The sequence below is a fragment of the Nematostella vectensis genome, chromosome 11 (assembly GCF_932526225.1).
Source record: "Nematostella vectensis chromosome 11, jaNemVect1.1, whole genome shotgun sequence".
Lineage (NCBI taxonomy): Eukaryota > Metazoa > Cnidaria > Anthozoa > Actiniaria > Edwardsiidae > Nematostella > Nematostella vectensis.
Genome location: NC_064044.1, coordinates 6,277,174 through 6,296,247, shown reverse-complemented (window position 1 = coordinate 6,296,247; position 19,074 = coordinate 6,277,174). Strand labels below are relative to the sequence as shown.

Below are 19,074 nucleotides of genomic sequence, written 5' to 3'. Positions count from 1 at the left end.
TGTTTATGAAATAATTACTTACCGAAGAGTAAAAGAGAAGTCGAGACCTGCAGCACCAAGCAAGTTGATTTGGCAGAATTTACTTTCATCACAAGATGTGGGTGCCTTGGAGAAACGCGAGAGAAAGGAACAAAAGCATAAGGACAAGTTTAAAAATTACAGTTGTGATACTCTACACTTCAGAACTTATAAGAGTCAACAGAAGAATCGATGTAGGCATTCATCGTGAAGATAAAGAGGATAATTCATTGTTATAATGGTAAATTCAGGTGATAATGATGCAGCATAATAGCACTAGTGTAAGTCAATGATGGTGATGATGAGGGTAATGGCTATTTTGATGACTGTGCTTTCTTCAAGCCATGCACAACGGAACCATTATCCTCGGCCAACTATTTTGCGGAAGCACCAACGGGTGCATAAAATAGCACAGGATCTAAGGACCCATTGATGCTCTTTGTTGTTTCCTTTATTGCTGGTGTTGTTTAAAAAGGAATGACAAATGGTCTTGATAATGGCAATTCGATTTTCTCACACACCTTAACATCAGGAAGAATGCCTTGTTTCAGCATATCCCGACTTGATTTAGGAACCCAGTTCACCTATGACCATACGAGAAGGAGTGAATAATAAGTTTAATAAGTCTAGAATAAGGGAAAATAGCGATTTTTTTTTTTGGGGGGGGATGACTTAGTGAAGTCCATCACCTTGCCTCAACCTCAACTTGTATCTTATTGTGTATAAAACAACCAAGGATTAAAAGGTTTAGTGAATGAGAAGTTCAAAGGCAGGGCTAGCTTGAGGATCTGGCCTTCCCTGAATGTTCCTAAAAGGGGTAATTTATCATATTATTCTTAAAATGCTCTGATATTATAAGCCTTGCCACCCTGACAAAAACAATGGGTACCGTGCTTAACTCTGTTCTACAGCACTTGGGAGTAGAACAATTTTTCCTCTACCTTGGAAGGGGTGCTAGCCTAGCAAATGTTGAGTTCTGCAGCGCAGGTTTCCTAAAAAGCAGGTTAACGCTAACTCAGGAATGAATGTCCTTTTTATCCAATCAAATTTCGAGAGCCGCATTTACGGTATCCTTGGGTTAGCATTAACCAGCTTTCTAGTAACCGGCCCAGAGTGCTTTGCCGATTGGTATGCCAGGCTGGGAGCTTAAACCAGTCTCGCTCACCATAGGTTAACGCCATGCCACAAGGCAATACAACTATGCTCATATGATTATCCTACAATTTTCATCTTTATAAGTGCAAATTAGTCACCCACCTTGATCTTACTGGAGAGGTTATTGTCAATGTCGAGTTCACGTTCTCCTTCATCCAAAATTTTGAAACCTATTTCAACAAGAAGGTCTTGGTTAAACAAAGAACATATTATTTTGCTCTTTTAAAAACTCTTTGATACACTAGGTATAATACTTACAGACATTGTGTTTTAAATCAATGAACAGCTGGCTTCAGCATCTCAACAGTGAATAGGGAAAAATGTTTTTTAAATGTTCATAATTGTCTAAAAAACGGCAATCATGCCTCCATTTTTTACAAATGGAGCAAAAACAAGTGATGCAAGGCATTCACAGCCATTCACTTATTCAATGGTTACTTGAAGCTTTCTTGCAATTAAATTAATTTTCACATGTAAACAATTCCAAAGAGGTGGCATTCATTAAACAGCCATCAGTAACGTGAGACGTAACACCTTGAGATCCAGTTACTTACTTAGACCCGTGACAGTTTCCCCTACGACACAGGGCAACTCCTGACCATCTGTAAGTCTATTCTGCTGCTTTGCTCCTATAGGCAGATGATACACACGGATGTGTCCTGCTCTTTTACTTGGAATGACTATCAGAGCCTTCTCAACAGATGGTACGTCTTTGTAATGTTGAAGCTCTATAGTGGCAGTGAGTTTCAGAGACGTATTGTTGTTGAGCTTGACTGAGAGCTCTGGGCCAGTCAGAGCGGCTTTGCCGGTAGAGCTACAGTCGGCCGTGTAGCTTGGAAGATTGGGGTGCCCTGAAAGCTAGAATACCAGTACATTATCAGTAACTGAGATGCTAACCAACATTGATTGATCTTACAGGTTATCTATCTTTGTTCCTCAAATCCAGGTACAAATCACAACAGATAGGACTGAAAATAAAATTATAATAAAAGTTGAAAAATATTCCCAGAAAAGATCGTCAGAGATTCAAGATGGACGATTGAATAAACAATGAAGATGATGATGAAGATGAAGATGATACAAATGGTACAACAACCACAATAACCATTTGTATAACCATGTTGATTGTACAGTGGTACCACCAATCATTTATCATGATTGTTTGGGCCTACTATAGCGAGACTACCTTGCAGACTACATTAAGGCCTTTTTTTGCACGATAGCATTGTTACTTGGTGGGTGTTCAACAGATTTACTTATTGATTGCTTGAGCCTTCTATAGCGGGAGTACCTTGCAGACCACATTAAATCTTTGATGTACAATAGCATTGCTACCTGGCGTATTTGCAACACATTTACTTATCATGATGGTTTGGTCCTTCTATAGCGAGAGTACCTTGCAGACCACATTAAATCTTTGATGTACAATAGCATTGCTACCTGGCGTATTTGCAACACATTTACTTATCATGATGGTTTGGTCCTTCTATAGCGAGAGTACCTTGCAGACCACATTAAATCTTTGATGTACAATAGCATTGTTACCTGGCGTATTTGCAACACATTTACTTATCATGATGGTTTGGTCCTTCTATAGCGAGAGTACCTTGCAGACCACATTAAGTCTTTGTTGTACAATAGCATTGTTACCTGGTGTATGTGCAACATATTTACTTATCATGATGGTTTGGTCCTTCTATAGCGAGAGTACCTTGCAGACCACATTAAATCTTTGATGTACAATAGCAATGTTACCTGGCGTATTTGCAACACATTTACTTATCATGATGGTTTGGTCCTTCTATAGCGAGAGTACCTTGCAGACCACATTAAATCTTTGATGTACAATAGCATTGTTACCTGGTGTATGTGCAACACATTTACTTATCATGATGGTTTGGTCCTTCTATAGCGAGAGTACCTTGCAGACCACATTAAGTCTTTGTTGTATGGTCGCATTGCCAGCCTTGTCCTGTACTTGGACCATTAAATCTAGGGGGGTGCCATTCTCTACTGTTACTTCCTTGGTGGCTGGCAAAACTTCAAGTTTGCAGGGGGGACCTAAAAAAATGATGTAGAGAGGTACATTAAATATGGCACTCCTACTCAATAAGTAGCCAAAAAGAGCTAGTTTCAATCAGCAATTTTTGACAAATAATTGAGATAATTTCCATCAAATACTGTGAGCCTTCAATCATCTTGTTTTAGAATTCTTGCAAATAGACCGTCGCTTTTTCAAATATACGTAAGATGTGGTTAAGCAAAAATTCTTTCAGATCTGAAGAATAAAAAAGTGTTGGAAATACAGGAGAGTACCTAAGCACAAAGCTCTGCACTCACCAGGCAGAAGGCGTATCTTAAGGCTTTGCGAGTCTTCCTGTAGTCCGGGTAGGGTGAGCTTCAGATTAAAATCCTAGAAGAAGAAATGGGTTCGAAAAAGTCCTCGCTTTCATAATTATCAAAAGAATCTACAGCACATATAGCAAAATTAAGAAAAACAAGAGATGTGAAGTTGAATGTTGTTGGGTCAGGGGTACGTTCTGAGGAGTTATACTTCCATACATGAAGATTCAATCAGCTTTGAAGGTTCAGGCACAGGGGGCGGATTTGGGGTTGTACTGGTCGAGGGGTGATGAGAATGATGAGGGTATTTCTCGAGATGTCCCTGTGCTAACGTTTTTACAATACAGCTTATATTCACAGTGCGAAGCCCGCTAGCATGGGCTCCTTGACAGATGAGGATCAGACAAATGTGCTACCTGATTGACATGAGCTCTTAGTCAACTAATGAGGCAAAGAAATGCTTCGGTGCAATCATACCAAGTCAAAGTCTTCTCTATGAAATGTGTATCAATCAGAACTGTGATTCTCGTACATTAAAGGTTGGTTCTCACTAGGATGTAAGCGCAAACGGAAGCGCAACACAAGTGTGAATATGTCAAACATAAGCGCGAGAATATCACGCAATTGCGTTCTTTTGCGCTTCCGCTTATGTTCTAGTAAGAATCAGAAAACTACCTGCGTTCCGTTGGCGCTTACGTCCAAGTGAGAACCAACCTTAAACAGCCGTAATGTGCATCACACTACGAGGTGTGCCTTACCTTGCCAGCATTAGAGGGGATGCTCCCAACTGCTACAACATTCTTTATGATCAGGCTGTTCCCTTTAGTGAAAGTTCCCGCATGGCTTAGCTCTAGGCCGCTGTGTAAACAAATAAGGCAGGCATCTATATTAACACAGCTTTGTCATAACAGTGTCTTAATTCTGATCAGTAAACATGGTTCACCCTAACAATGGTCAAAGGAAACAAGCTTTGAGCGAATGTGAAGGAGGTACTAACTCGCATAAGCAGGAGTATCGAATAAGGGATACTCCCATATACAGGACTGACTTGAAAGATATTTTATACTCTACTCTCTTTGTATAATCTCATAGATGCAGAGGTTAGCATATAACAGAAAACAAACCTTGACCTAAACCTGTCCTGATTAGTTAATTTTACTATTCATTAATGCATTACATACATTAGAGCAGAGTATATAAGATTAGTGAATACTTATTGCTTAACCGCAGGGAGGTAATAGGTTAAATGGTGGTTGACTGGGCGATGCGTGACTAAGGCCAGCATGCTGTTTACCCACCCAAGCACCCGTATTCTATGCCTTTTTTTTAATGCACTGCGTTCAGTGTCAGATTGCCAAATTTATCCTCAATCTTAATACGATGCGACAATGGAAGCAGTGTAGAATAGGTAACTTTACTTATTGGTGTTCCCAATTATTAGTATACATATGAGAATAATTATCCAATACACCAACTATACATTTGGGGTAGGAACACTTTAAAGAACAAGGCAATCGAAATTATAAAAGTTGTATCCATTAGTTATACTATACATACCTTGCACTAAGGACCGGAGTGATGTCTGATTGTAGCTTCGTGGGGTTGTCATATTCATCAAGCAGATTAACAGGAATCTGACAAAACATTCACACAACTGTCAGAAACACAGCACAAAGAAAAAGCCCATCAGAAATATGTTGGTATGAGGTCAGTTGACTTAAATATTATCAAATTACTATGGACTGTGTTCTGTCTGATAAATTTCAAACATTCTCCAAACAACAACAACAAAAACAGTCAAGCAACAAAAGCAGTCAAGTAAATTTTCCTTACTCTGTCCGATATTGTGAAAAGAAGAAATGCTATTATATTTATGTTTCTTATGTTAAGGTATATTTTCAATGAAACTTGTTGGGAATTTATCATATAGTATAGTGTTTCTTCTTGGGCATACATTCGTGACAATAATACAAATATTTTTTGACCGCTTGCAATAGTATTACATCTTATTTTTTCTGTGAAAAAGGCTCCTCCTCCCTGAATCAATAGGGACCTCAAGGTCTTGGTAAAGGTAAATTTGACACCACTGTTTGTTTTTGTGATTTTTGCAAAACCTGTATCAATAGTTTTCAATTAAACTTTATTTTTGAAAAAAATAGTTTTCCATAAATCGCATTCTAAGACGGCTAAAATGGGCCTTTGCTGTTTCCCGTGACCTGTTGACCGTGAATTCACACCAGATCTTTGACTTTTCTAGCGTATTATTTTGAGGCGAGAACTTGAGCTTGTCGGGCGTAACCTCGCGATGGGGTTTCAGATATCGCCTTCAAATTTTTGGAATCTGATAGATAATTATGCCATGTCATAAAGTGTGTAAGGAATTTTCGATTTTCGACTGAAGATCGCTTTTATAGCACATTTCGCGTCCAATTTCGCCAGAAATGAGAATTCCAACTTTGATTCGTGATATTTTGTTGACAGTGTCAAATAACAAAAAGTCCTTACACACTTTGGTAGATCATCTATCTGTCATTGAGATGCAATTACGTGCAAGTGCATGCGCAATAACGCGAAGGTGCATTACATTTTAAAGTAAACTCCGTACTTTTGAGTTTGAGGCCTCAAAACTTAAACACGGAATTAGCTATTGCAAAAATAAAACTTGCAGGAGATAATTCAATATTTTATCTTTTATTTGATATATAGTTTGTACATGTAGCGAAAATTGCGGCGCGACAATATTTTTTTCATTGGACACGTCGTTTATCTTATTCGAGACGACGGCAACGCGGACGCCGGCGGCAGAAAACAATGGAATTTGATTCAGAATTCAATAGCAGCACGTGGATATGCGTTCAGTCTGATACATTTTAGCCGTTTCCCATAAAACCACGACGTGAAAACTCCAAGTTTCACGGTTAATTGAGGACGCGGACGTTTGCTCTGTAAATTCCACTAACTATGTTCGCTGCTGTAGAAATAATGTCCTTAGTTTATTTTATCTGTATCTGACAATAATGTCTTGCTTTTTCCATTACAATTAAATTATTACTTATCGCCGCGCGCAAAAACACCTTTTTGAACGCGTTGTCCTAGCCCTGGCCGTCGTCCTTGCTATAGGTCCCTAATGTTGGTTGGGACGCAAGTGCTTTGAAATAACATTGATCTGAGGGGGTGGGTAGATTGCGGAGAGATGGCATCGTCAGTTGTTCTACAAGTGCCTTTCTTGAAATGGGGTTTGTTATGGGTAAAGGTATCAGCATTTTAGTCATGGATTGTAGCTTCGTAGTCATCACTATTGTCGCAAATTAGTCCCCACTACTAAATCTAAGGAAATTTACAGCTTCTGTAGACTTAATACCAACCTGAAAAGGCACCCCAACCCTCAAAGGGTTGTCAAGCATCCCAAAAGTGAAACTGGTAGGTGGTGCCTCGGTGACCACAAACTTTATTTGGTAAACAGGGAGATTCTTGATGACAGAGCTATTGGAACTGTCGCTAAGGAGGACCTTCAGCTGAAGTGTGTACGGTCCAAGATGAGTGATGTTTTCTGTCAGAAGTAATCATGTTTTGCGCAGATGTGAATACAGTATTACATTGTTAAGTTATCCAAGTACTAATACTTTTACTACTAATAATCAGTTTAATCATTTATTTTGTGCACAAAGTAAAACTATGTTTAAAAGAAGGCGAACGAAACGAGATCAGGTAAGAGGGGAAAATAGTGATTTCTGATTTAAAAATAGATGGAAGATGGCAATGCGTTTTGACGAAACACTTATAATATCACTGAACCGCAGCTAAACTTACCCATCTTTCGGAACCAATAGGGCCAGCTTTTTCCTCCATGCTGGCATACATGGGTGTTTAGAACTTTATCGTCACCTTTCTCTGAGCCTAATCAAAGAGAATTGGAAATCTGTATGTTATACAGGAACCTCCTCTCCGCTCTTCCCCTCCCGATTTAATAGGAGCAGCAACCGTGCAAAAAACATATCTTCGCCTTGTTCCTTATGTTACAGAACAAGCGGAGCAGCTATAGTACTAACAGTTGTGACACGGATTTGTGACACAACTCCATGGTATAATATATATCCTTCTCTTTGGTCTTTCCCTCAGGTTTCAAGAGACGCACATACCGTGTGTTATAATCCTCTCTTCGCCCTTTTCCTAACGTTTAAAGGGATCTACTGTGCAATATAAACTTGGCCCTTCCACCTAGGTTTAATGAGGAGCACATATCGTGCCGTATTCATTCTATTTGTCATGCTATTTCGTTTTAAGAGCTTCTACAGTGCCATATTCCTTCTCTCCGCTTTTCGGTTAAAGAGCACCTACCATGACATAAGTTTTGTTCACCCTTTCCCTCGCATTTCAAAAGGAGCACCTATAGTGCAATGCAAATTTCTCTTTACGCCAATTCCATCAGGTTTAAAGAGGAGCGCATACCGTGCCATATAACCTTCAGCTCCACCAGCAGCTTCCTTCTGTCACTGGGGATCTTATTCATAGACTCTCCTTTGCCGTTTACAATATCTACTCTCATTGCCCCTATAAAAACAAATGATTGAATATCTCGTACCCACCATTAAAATGCATAAATAAGATACACATTAATTTTGAAAATAAAGACATTTTTCAGTTTGGATCCTTGTTTACACAATTAAATCTTTGCGAAGTAAAAATTATATTATGAAAATGGGATTAATTAAGGTACTCCTTTTCCTATATCTTACTGTATTGTATATTTCTCGCAAGTTGTGTTTTTTTTTTGCCAAAAAAAGACACACAAGCCTCACTGTTTCATCGCAATTTATACTTCCAAATACCAATTCATGTACATAGTCGTCCCAAAGTTGAACCCTTACTGCGATTGACTGTATATCATACACACTGGGTGTAAGCCTTACCAATGGTTGTGCCAGCAGGGACCTTTGAGTCAGGCAGCAACTGTTCACCTTCTGGCCACGTAACAACAAGCTTGCTTGGAAGCCTAAATGCAGAATGAGTGTTGCTGTTGTACTAAGGGGCGCTTGACAGGTAGAACATTCAAATGTTTAAAATGTTATAGTTTTGGAATGGTCATCACTGAAAATGCTTAACAGGACCAATTTCTTGGTCAGATGTTAAGTTTCTGAACGCAGAGTGTTCATAGTCTATGACATCTGATGCTTGGAAACAGAATTTGTTGTTCTCAAAAACTCTGCTCTGCCTTCCATCGAAAATGCACAGAGCCCTTGCTCAAGGACTTAAATTGTAATCGAAACAAAGATGGAAAATAGAGGCTTGCCCTCTAAAGTAAGAAACTGGTCAGGCTTTTTCATTGGTTTAAAAACCTGGCTCTCTACGTTGGGGACTGTAAAAATAAGGACACCTTTGTTATTGTTTTTATTCAACATTGGAAAACAAATTATGTGTTAAAGCTCGAAATAACTTTCTAAAAACAAAGGTTTTTACTTTATTTTCCAAATTCAATCGAAAACATCGCTTTGGTTTCCCAAAATCTGCCGATGTAAATGGATGCATGGTTCTCTGCTAGGATGACAAAATGGCGACAGAAAGAGGCTGTTTAAGCTTGAGGCCCTACCACTTCAAACACACCTTACTGTATTTACATGGATAGAGGGTAATAGAAGAGACAATGGGGAGGCTACCCACGGTAAAAACAAACGAACTAATGATCGAACAGGGTCCAGTCCTTACTTGCGTTCCTCCTCTTCAATAAACTTTTTAATCTGAATTGTTGAGATACTTCTGTCCAGTCTTGCTAGAGGAAGGTATTTGACATCCCCATACAAAGCAACAGGCTCCTGGGGAAATAGAGTTAATGGACATAATAATCTCATTTTATCCATATCGATATTGTAACGAAATTTATGTTTACCGGAAGTAAACAGGTGACAAAGCAGCTTTTATAACCCACTCTGACCCAACCCACGACATTAACAGGCTGATAGCGCCCATTCTCCGTAACCTAGGGTAATAGGGGGCTGATAGCCCACATCTGTGTAACCTCTGTGTAACATTAGGAGGCTGATAGCCGCATCTGTGTAACCTCTGCGTAACATTAGGGGGCTGATAGCCCATATCTGTGTAACCTCTGTGTAACATTAGGGGGCTGATAGCCCACATCTGTGTAACCTCTGTGTAACATTAGGGGGCTGATAGCCCACATCTGTGTAACCTCTGTGTAACATTAGGGGGCTGATAGCCACATCTGTGTAACCTCTGTGTAACATTAGGAGGCTAATAGCCCATATCTGTGTAACCTCTGTGTAACATTAGGGGGCTGATAGCCCACATCTGTGTGACCTCTGTGTAACATTAGGGGGCTGATAGCCCATATCTGTTTAACCTTTGTGTAACATTAGGGGGCTGATAGCCACATCTGTGTAACCTTTGTGTAACATTAGGGGGCTGATAGCCACATCTGTGTAACCTCTGTGTAACATTAGGGGGCTGATAGCCACATCTGTGTAACCTCTGTGTAACATTAGGGGGCTAATAGCCCATATCTGTGTAACCTCTGTGTAACATTAGGGGGCTGATAGCCCATATCTGTGTAACCTCTGTGTAACATTAGGGGGCTGATAGCCCACATCTGTGTAACATTAGGGGGCTTATAGCCATATCTGTGTAACCTCTGTGTAACATTAGGGGGCTGATAGCCCACATCTGTGTAACATTAGGGGGCTTATAGCCATATCTGTGTAACCTCTGTGTAACATTAGGGGGCTGATAGCCCATATCTGTGTAACCTCTGTGTAACATTAGGGGGCTGATAGCCACATCTGTGTAACCTTTGTGTAACATTAGGGGGCTGATAGCCCACATCTGTGTAACCTCTGTGTAACATTAGGGGGCTGATAGCCCACATCTGTGTAACCTCTGTGTAACATTAGGGGGCTGATAGCCCATATCTGTGTAACCTCTGTGTAACATTAGGGGGCTGATAGCCCATATCTGTGTAACCTCTGTGTAACATTAGGGGGCTGATAGCCACATCTGTGTAACCTTTGTGTAACATTAGGGGGCTGATAGCCCACATCTGTGTGACCTCTGTGTAACATTAGGGGGCTGATAGCCCATATCTGTGTAACCTCTGTGTAACATTAGGGGGCTGATAGCCCATATCTGTGTAACCTCTGTGTAACATTAGGGGGCTGATAGCCCATATCTGTGTAACCTCTGTGTAACATTAGGAGGCTGATAGCCGCATCTGTGTAACCTCTGTGTAACATTAGGGGGCTGATAGCCCATATCTGTGTAACCTCTGTGTAACATTAGGGGGCTGATAGCCACATCTGTGTAACCTTTGTGTAACATTAGGGGGCTGATAGCCCACATCTGTGTAACCTCTGTGTAACATTAGGGGGCTGATAGCCACATCTGTGTAACCTTTGTGTAACATTAGGGGGCTGATAGCCCACATCTGTGTAACCTCTGTGTAACATTAGGGGGCTGATAGCCCACATCTGTGTAACCTCTGTGTAACATTAGGGGGCTGATAGCCACATCTGTGTAACCTTTGTGTAACATTAGGGGGCTGATAGCCCACATCTGTGTAACCTTTGTGTAACATTAGGGGGCTGATAGCCCACATCTGTGTAACCTCTGTGTAACATTAGGGGGCTTATAGCCATATCTGTGTAACCTCTGTGTAACATTAGGGGGCTGATAGCCCATATCTGTGTAACCTCTGTGTAACATTAGGGGGCTGATAGCCACATCTGTGTAACCTTTGTGTAACATTAGGGGGCTGATAGCCCACATCTGTGTGACCTCTGTGTAACATTAGGGGGCTGATAGCCCATATCTGTGTAACCTCTGTGTAACATTAGGGGGCTGATAGCCCATATCTGTGTAACCTCTGTGTAACATTAGGGGGCTGATAGCCCATATCTGTGTAACCTCTGTGTAACATTAGGAGGCTGATAGCCGCATCTGTGTAACCTCTGTGTAACATTAGGGGGCTGATAGCCCACATCTGTGTAACCTTTGTGTAACATTAGGGGGCTGATAGCCATAATTGTGTAACCTCTGTGTAACATTAGGGGGCTGATAGCCACTGCTGCATAACGGAACCATTAGGGTATTAGGAGGATGTTACCTGTATGATCTCCATCTCCCCACCAGTGGCAAACACATCCTCGTCATGATCCCCAAACAGTAAAAACCTCTTGACCGTCCCGCAGACCACAGGAACAGTTCGCTGGCTACGTACCTATTATCAACATTTACACAAAAACAATGCGTTAATTTGTCAGTAACCCAGTTCAGTTTCCATAATCACTTGATATAGACTCAAACTTGAATAGACTCACATCTCCAATTTTTCCAGTTTTTATTCCAAAATAACTTAGAGAGTAAAATTGTATGTAATAACTTACTAACATGTGTATACTGATGCTACAGTATATGCTATATGCCACAATTCTAATTACAGTAAATAATTGTTAAGTATAATTGCCGTGCAAAGATAGAAAAATAGTGCTAATGAAACATGCTAGAAACTGACCAATTGTCCTGCCTTGAAGACTTTGCCGTCCCACTCAATGGCTTTGAACACAGACCAAGGGCTGTGATGACGTTTCTGTGTCAAATCACTGCGCTTGATCTGTTCTTGGAAGCTTATAAACTTGACCTAGTGAAGGAATGTAAACGTAGGAATGTAAATAGAACTCCCCAAAACACACACACACAAATATTAATCATATACCTGCTTGTCATGGTTTTCGTGACATTCACGGATCCAATCATGGAAAGCACGAGAGATCTGCACTCTTTGCTCCTAAAAAGTAAGAATGTTGTTTTTAATTTCAGATTATTTATTAAGTTTACAGTTTTTCCCTCCAAGACCAGCTGATTACCTGCCCCAACACAACACGGTTATATATGGTGCTTTTATCCTTAAGCTTCCCTTCAAGATCCATGAAGGTCAATTTGTTTGTGCTGACTTGAAAAGCATCATTCGTCCACAACACCCCGGAAAACCTGACGAGGAGAAATAAATTAAAGAGTAATATGTCTTAAAGGAAAACTTGCTTAGGGAAAAATTCATTTCGTTATGGAGCAGTTCATTTTAGAAAGCTCTAACAGTTGGAAGTAACCAAAACAACCCAGGATCAAAAAATGATGTAAACAGATAAAAAAAGTAAAAAAAAAAATCGTTTTCAATCTTTACAATTTTACATACAGTAAATATACAGCCTTTACAGAAACGTTTCAAACAGGGTCAGTAATTTAATATGTTGACAGGGGAGGGTTCCTTGTATATAATTTGTAGTTGTACAGTACCTATTATAGCATTCTTGCGGAATGTTGGTCCTCTTCTTGGCAGGCTGGCACCACTCAAGCCTAGTGGTGGAGTGAGATTAGAAATTGGCCACAAATGCAAGAGTAGCATATCCTATTTGAGTGATAATATTTATTTCTTAAATGTTCTCCTTGGTTATAAGACTTCAATGGACAAAAAGTGCATATTGAAATGTCTTTGAATGTATATATGAATAAGATGGGTCTTAGGCTTTGAGAGATATTGTGAAGCTTAGTACAACCTAGCATTCAAACTTGCGCCTTCCTAGGTGATGACAAAAATTGAAAAAAAAAACATTGATTGGATTTTACCTTTATCAAACAGTATCTACAAATGAGAACAAAATGTGAGAACAAATAAGAACTGTTCAGAATCTACTTACGTGTCTATGGTGGTGTAGGGAATAAGACGCCCATTCCAGTAGCATTCAAATATAGGGCGATACCCTCTTGGGGCATGGCTGTCTTTTTCTAAGGTATCCAGAAGCTCCTCTGAGGCTGTGTCGTCAACTAGAAGAAAGGTATATCCAATAATTTAAATTTGCTTGCAAATTATAAAAATGTGTAGAATGTATACAAGGTTAAGACATAGAGTAAATTTTTAATGGTTACCTCTAAAATCCAGTGTTTGAAACATTTACAAGTTTATAAACTACTACATAGAATCAAAGTGTCACATCTTGAAACAAGGGTGTGTGTCGCACAAACAACAAGGTTCTTACCTACTGGTTTGTCATCCATTTCTAATGCAGGATAAGTCTCCTTGTCATAGAGAAAGGGATGATATCGTAACACACCCTCCACAACACCGCCATTATCGACATGGGCGCGGAATTCAAATACAGATGCTGCCGACCTGATGTACAGTGTCTGCATATCTTCTTTTATAGAGGTAAGATCCATCTTCTTTGGTTGCTTTCCTTTCTCGTGAAGAACAACCTGGAAACAATTGATTAATAAGTGAGGATTAATGGCAACTGCAAGATTACTGTACTTTTCACCAAGTAGGATCAAGGGGAAGGGTTGAAATTAGGGAGACAGGTTGATGAAAGCTGATGCTAAGGGAACACAGGTGTTGACACATGGAGAAAATATAGTACTTGGAGATGTGGACAAATGGAGAAGGAACTTGGAGGTGAAAACACATGGAAAAGACACTTAGAGGTGTGAACACATGGAGAAGGTATTGGAGGTGAAGACACACAAAGAAGAAACTTAGAGGTGTGGACACATGGATAAGGAAGGTACTTGTGGATGATGACACATGGGGAAGGTACTTGGAGGCGAAGACACACGAAGAAAAAACTTAGAGGTGTGGACAAATGGATAAGGTACTTGTGGGTGATGACACATGGAGGAGGTACTTGGATGAATGGAAAAATGAAGAAGGTACTTGGAGACACGAACACATGAAGAAGGCTCTTGGACGTGATTACACATGATGAGGGTACTCGGAGGAGATGACACATGGAGAAATAACTGGTTGATGACACATGGATAACGCACTTGGAGGTGTGAACACATCGAGAAGGTACTTGGAGGTTATAACACATAGACGGTAATTGGAAGGTGATTGGAGGTGATTGCGCATGGAGAAGGAAATTGTGGGTGATGACACATAGAGAAGGTACTTAGAGGTGATGACACACCGAGGAACTGACGTGGAACTGACAACAGAAGGTACTTAGAGCTGATGACACACTAAGGAACTGACTTGGAACTGACAACACATGGAGAAGGTGCTTGGAGGTGATAACAGATAAGGAAGGTACATGGAGGTGATGACACATGGGAAAGGTACTGGAGGTAAGGACACATGGAGATCACACATTCGGAAGTTATATGGAGGTGATGACAGGTGGAGAAGATACTCGGAGGTTATGACACATGGAGAAGGTACTTGAAGGGTGTGGATACATGCAGAAGGCCATGGTCATGGTCATGATACATTAAGGAGATATTTGGTGGTGACAATGCATGTCTATCTGATTATTCTACCGTCCAAGCTTGCTCATGGCCTTAAGAATATCTCTTACCATCTCTGTGCTGTGGTTTGCTTTATTCAGAGCTGAAAATGGAGCAAATTTAAGGGCAATATCACCGGATTTTGAAGGGTTTCTATCCAAGTTCAAGCATGGCTCTGTGGTCACTCAACCAGGCACAGTCGACATTGCTTTTGCATCAATTAAATCATCGTCACGACACCGTTACGCATTACCATCACGATTAAATCTGGGTACTTCACTACGAGTCACACAATTATTGCTCATAATTGCTTCCGACTGCTCATTAATGAACCGTGGCCCCGTCAAAATTCCATGTGGAGCTTGTGGAAAGCCTACTAAGTCGAATCAAAAGGCAATATGCTGTGACAAGTGCGGATACTGGTTGCATGTTAAGTGTATATACAGTATATGTCCTGTGAATCGTACCAGAGATACGTTAATGACTCGAAACTAACTTGGATCTGTAATACATGCATGTTCCCAAAATTTTCCTCGGGATATTTCTTTAATGACATACATGTAGCCGATAATAACAGCTATGCACTTCTTGCTGACTCATCCTCAGAAGACATATCGATCACGACAAATTACTCCTAGCTTCCGTGTTGTATTTCATCCAGCACTCCGGTATGGTCTACGTCTCGTTCTACTCGAAATTCTTCAAAACTATCGTGCATGGAGATTAACTGCAATAGTATAAAGAGCAGTGAAAGAGCAGCCATTTTTGCTAGCCATGTCTCAGCTCATAAACCATATATTATATTTGTCTGTGAGTCAAAGTTGTCTCCTGAAGACACTACATCGGCGAGTTTTCCATCAGATTATAACGTCTTTAGAAAAGAGCGATCTGGAAGTGATGGGGTAGGTCTTTTTAATGCTGTAAAACGCGACATTCCATCATACGAGCTACCAACCATAGCCACAAACCCAGAGGATGAATCTTTGTGGGCGGAAATACGCTGCTCCAATAAAAAAACTGTTTACATTTGCACGTTCTATAAGCCCCCGGAAGCTCCTAGTAGCCGCTTGGACCACCTGCAAGAGTCTATTTTTAAGGTTTTCTCGCAAAACAAGAAGTCTCATCCGAACATCGTGATAAGTGGTGACTTTAACTGTGGGGACAAAGACTGGCAAAGTGATCCACAATCTATGTACTACAAATCATGTAACAGCAGCTATGATGCAGAAACGTTTAGACCTGATTTCAAACAATGCATTTACTCAATTTGTCACAAAACCAACACGTCCAGCTTCTCTAAAGACCTTGGATCTTGTGTTATCATCCTCACCAGCTCTTGTATCTGATATTACTATCCACCCAGGGATGAGTGATCATGATATCGTCAAGTTTACCATTAACACCAGAGCAAAACGTATCAAGAGTTCTCCTCATAAAGTTTACCTCTACAAGAAAATGGACATTGAGGCTCTCCAACAGGAAATGGCTAGAGCTGCTGAAGAATTCTCCCTCCATTGCACAGAAAGATCCTTAGAAGAAAATTGGTCCTTTTTTGAAGACAGGTTGAAATCCGCAGTAGAGACACATATCCCACACAAGTTTACAAAATCAAAAAAGTCCCTCCCATGGGTAACCAAATCAGTAAAAAGACAAATGCGTAAGCGGGACCGCCTCTTGTCCAAAGCACTGAAAACCAACAACAAAAATTCCAAAGCCTGGTGTGCCTATCGCTGTCAGAGAAACTATGTGGTGAAATTACTTAAATCATCTTATAACTACTACCTAAATACTGTAATCGTTGGAAGATTGGAATCAAACCCTAAAAAATTCTAAAGCCATGTCAAACACGCTAGAACAGAAAGCTTCAGTATACCTACTTTGCGTCAAGGTGACTCAATGTATATTTCGGATAAGGACAAAGCTGAGGCATTAAATAAGTATTTTGAGAGTGTTTTCACACAGGACAATGGTGCTTCTCCTGACCTTCGTACTACCACATGTACTTCAATCCAAGATATCATATTTACTCAGGCTGGTGTCCACAAACAACTTGCTGGACTAATTGTTTCCAAGAGCAGTGGCCCTGATGGTACTGTATCTCACCCCGTGTGTTACGGGATCTGGCCAAGGAACTTTCCGGGATACTATGTTTTATTTTCAACCAAAGCTTCAATGAGGGGACCTTACCTGAAATTTTGCTAAATGCGATGGTCGTCCCAATACATAAAAAGTCAGCTAAAGATCCTCCGGAAAACTATCGCCCTATCTCTCTCACTTGTATCAGATGCAAGATCGTGGAACACATTGTTCTCAGCCATCTGAACAAACACATATCATCTAACAACATATTATCAATATTTCAACATGGCTTTCGTGAGACCCAGCTAGTCCTCACATTTCATGACTTGGCAACCGTGCTAAACCATCATGGCCAAGTGGATGCTCTGCTCCTAGACTAGAGTAAAGCTTTTGACAAAGTGTCACACCCAAAGCATTTGAAAAAGCTCTCTTATTATGGCATCAGGAAAAAAACCCTTGGATTGGATATCTGGTTTCCTAAATAAGAGGTCCCAGTATGTGTCAGTCAATGGCACCCACTCTGATCATGTACAAGTAACATCAGGAGTACCACAGAGTTCCGTACTGGAACCCTGTTTTTGTTGCATATCAACGATATCTGTAAAGCATCAAATTCTCAAATCAGGCTATTTGCAGATGACACCATCATATACCGCCCAATCACATCCATGGATGACCATACTGCACTTCAAGATGATCTGGATAGTGTACTTGATTGGTCAGCAGCTTGGCAGATGGAGTTCAATGTAACCAAGTGTTACTTGTTGTCAGTCACCAAGAAGCGGAGACCGTCACGTTATCAGTATACAGCAAGTATGGAGTCCTTTGCCCAAGTATCAAATCAAGATTACCTAGGAGTCCTCACTGTGCTAAAATAGCTACAAAGGCCAACAGAACGCTGGGTGCGATCAGAAGAACTTTAAAACCCTGTGCCCCTGCAGTTAAGGAACGTGCGTACCTCTCCCTTGTTAGACCGATGCTTGAGTATGTGTCAACACCCTGGAGTCCTTACACTGACACAGATGTTTTTTGGTTTGGTGCAAGTTCAGAAGAACGCTGCTCGTTTTGTCTGCAACAATTATAACTACCAAGCAAGATCATCTGAACTGGTCAACCAGCTTAACTGGGACACATTGGAAATAAGGCGGCTTTACCATCAATTAGTATTACTGTATAAATTGTATAATAATCTTGAGGCTTGTCCTCTCCCTAGCTGTGTCGTTCCGACAAATCAATCCACTCGGAGGCACTCACTTAGCTTTCAACAATTGCACTCGAATATTCTTCCCTTTAATTATTCTTTTGTTCCTAGAGCAATAAGAGCATGGAATTTACTTCCTGATATTATTGTAAACCTAAGTAATCTAGAGTCCTTTAAAACAGCAGCTTTGCCAGCTATCAGGCAACTAAAGGTGCCTCCGCATCTCCGCATGCTGTAAAATGGCCGTGCCCTCCACAGTATTAGTGTAAGCTACTTTATTTTATTGTATAGGTGAGTAATTTATTAAAGTATAAGTGATGACATATGGAGAAGGTACTTGGAGGTGATTGACACATGGAGAAGGTACTCGGAGGTTATGACACATGGAGAACGTACTTGAATGGTGTGGACACAGGCAGAAGGCACTTGGAGGCCTGGGCACATTGAGAAGGTACTTGGAGTTGATGATACATGAAGAAGGTACTTTGAGGTAATGACAATGAAGGTACTTGTGGGTGATGATGCATGGGGAAGGTACTTGGAGGCATGGACACATGAAAAGGGTACTTGGAGGTGTGAACAAATGAAAAAGGTTCTTTGAAAAAGGTGATGACACATGGAGAAGGTTCTTTAAGGTGATGACACATGGAGAAGGTTCTTTAAGGTGATGACACATGGAGAAGGTTCTTTAAGGTGATGACACATGGAGAAGGTTCTTTAAGGTGATGACACATGGAGAAGGTTCTTTGAGGTTGGGACTGAGGCATAAGGTACGTGGAGATGAGTACACATGAACAAGGTACTTGGGAGACTAAGGTACGTGGAGATGAGTACACATGAACAAGGTACTTGGGAGACTAAGGTACGTGGAGATGAGTACACATGAACAAGGTACTTGGGAGACTAAGGTACGTGGAGATGAGTACACATGAATAAGGTACTTGGGAGACTAAGGTACGTGGAGATGAGTACACATGAATAAGGTACTTGGGAGACTA

The 19,074-nt window shown here is 40.6% G+C and overlaps 1 protein-coding gene across 2 annotated transcripts in view; it reads right to left on the bottom strand.

The window, feature by feature from the left end:
• Window positions 1-19,074, bottom strand: part of LOC5508140 (structural maintenance of chromosomes flexible hinge domain-containing protein 1) — a 38,112-nt gene that overhangs the window by 12,536 nt on the left and 6,502 nt on the right. For both annotated transcript variants that reach the window (XR_007314131.1, XM_048734224.1), the window contains exons 10-29: window positions 13,554-13,770; window positions 13,215-13,341; window positions 12,814-12,873; window positions 12,387-12,510; window positions 12,236-12,307; window positions 12,035-12,160; window positions 11,627-11,740; window positions 9,220-9,326; window positions 8,427-8,509; window positions 7,966-8,067; window positions 7,327-7,413; window positions 6,882-7,066; window positions 5,074-5,150; window positions 4,275-4,374; window positions 3,514-3,586; window positions 3,095-3,234; window positions 1,728-2,031; window positions 1,276-1,343; window positions 540-602; window positions 23-105 (exon numbers count right to left, since the gene is read on the bottom strand). Coding sequence is in view for 1 of the 2 variants with exons in the window: in XM_048734224.1 (XP_048590181.1) it covers window positions 23-105; window positions 540-602; window positions 1,276-1,343; window positions 1,728-2,031; window positions 3,095-3,234; window positions 3,514-3,586; window positions 4,275-4,374; window positions 5,074-5,150; window positions 6,882-7,066; window positions 7,327-7,413; window positions 7,966-8,067; window positions 8,427-8,509; window positions 9,220-9,326; window positions 11,627-11,740; window positions 12,035-12,160; window positions 12,236-12,307; window positions 12,387-12,510; window positions 12,814-12,873; window positions 13,215-13,341; window positions 13,554-13,770 (2,312 nt within the window). In the remaining variant the exon portion in view is untranslated. The remainder of the gene's footprint in view (window positions 1-22; window positions 106-539; window positions 603-1,275; window positions 1,344-1,727; window positions 2,032-3,094; window positions 3,235-3,513; window positions 3,587-4,274; window positions 4,375-5,073; window positions 5,151-6,881; window positions 7,067-7,326; window positions 7,414-7,965; window positions 8,068-8,426; window positions 8,510-9,219; window positions 9,327-11,626; window positions 11,741-12,034; window positions 12,161-12,235; window positions 12,308-12,386; window positions 12,511-12,813; window positions 12,874-13,214; window positions 13,342-13,553; window positions 13,771-19,074) is intronic.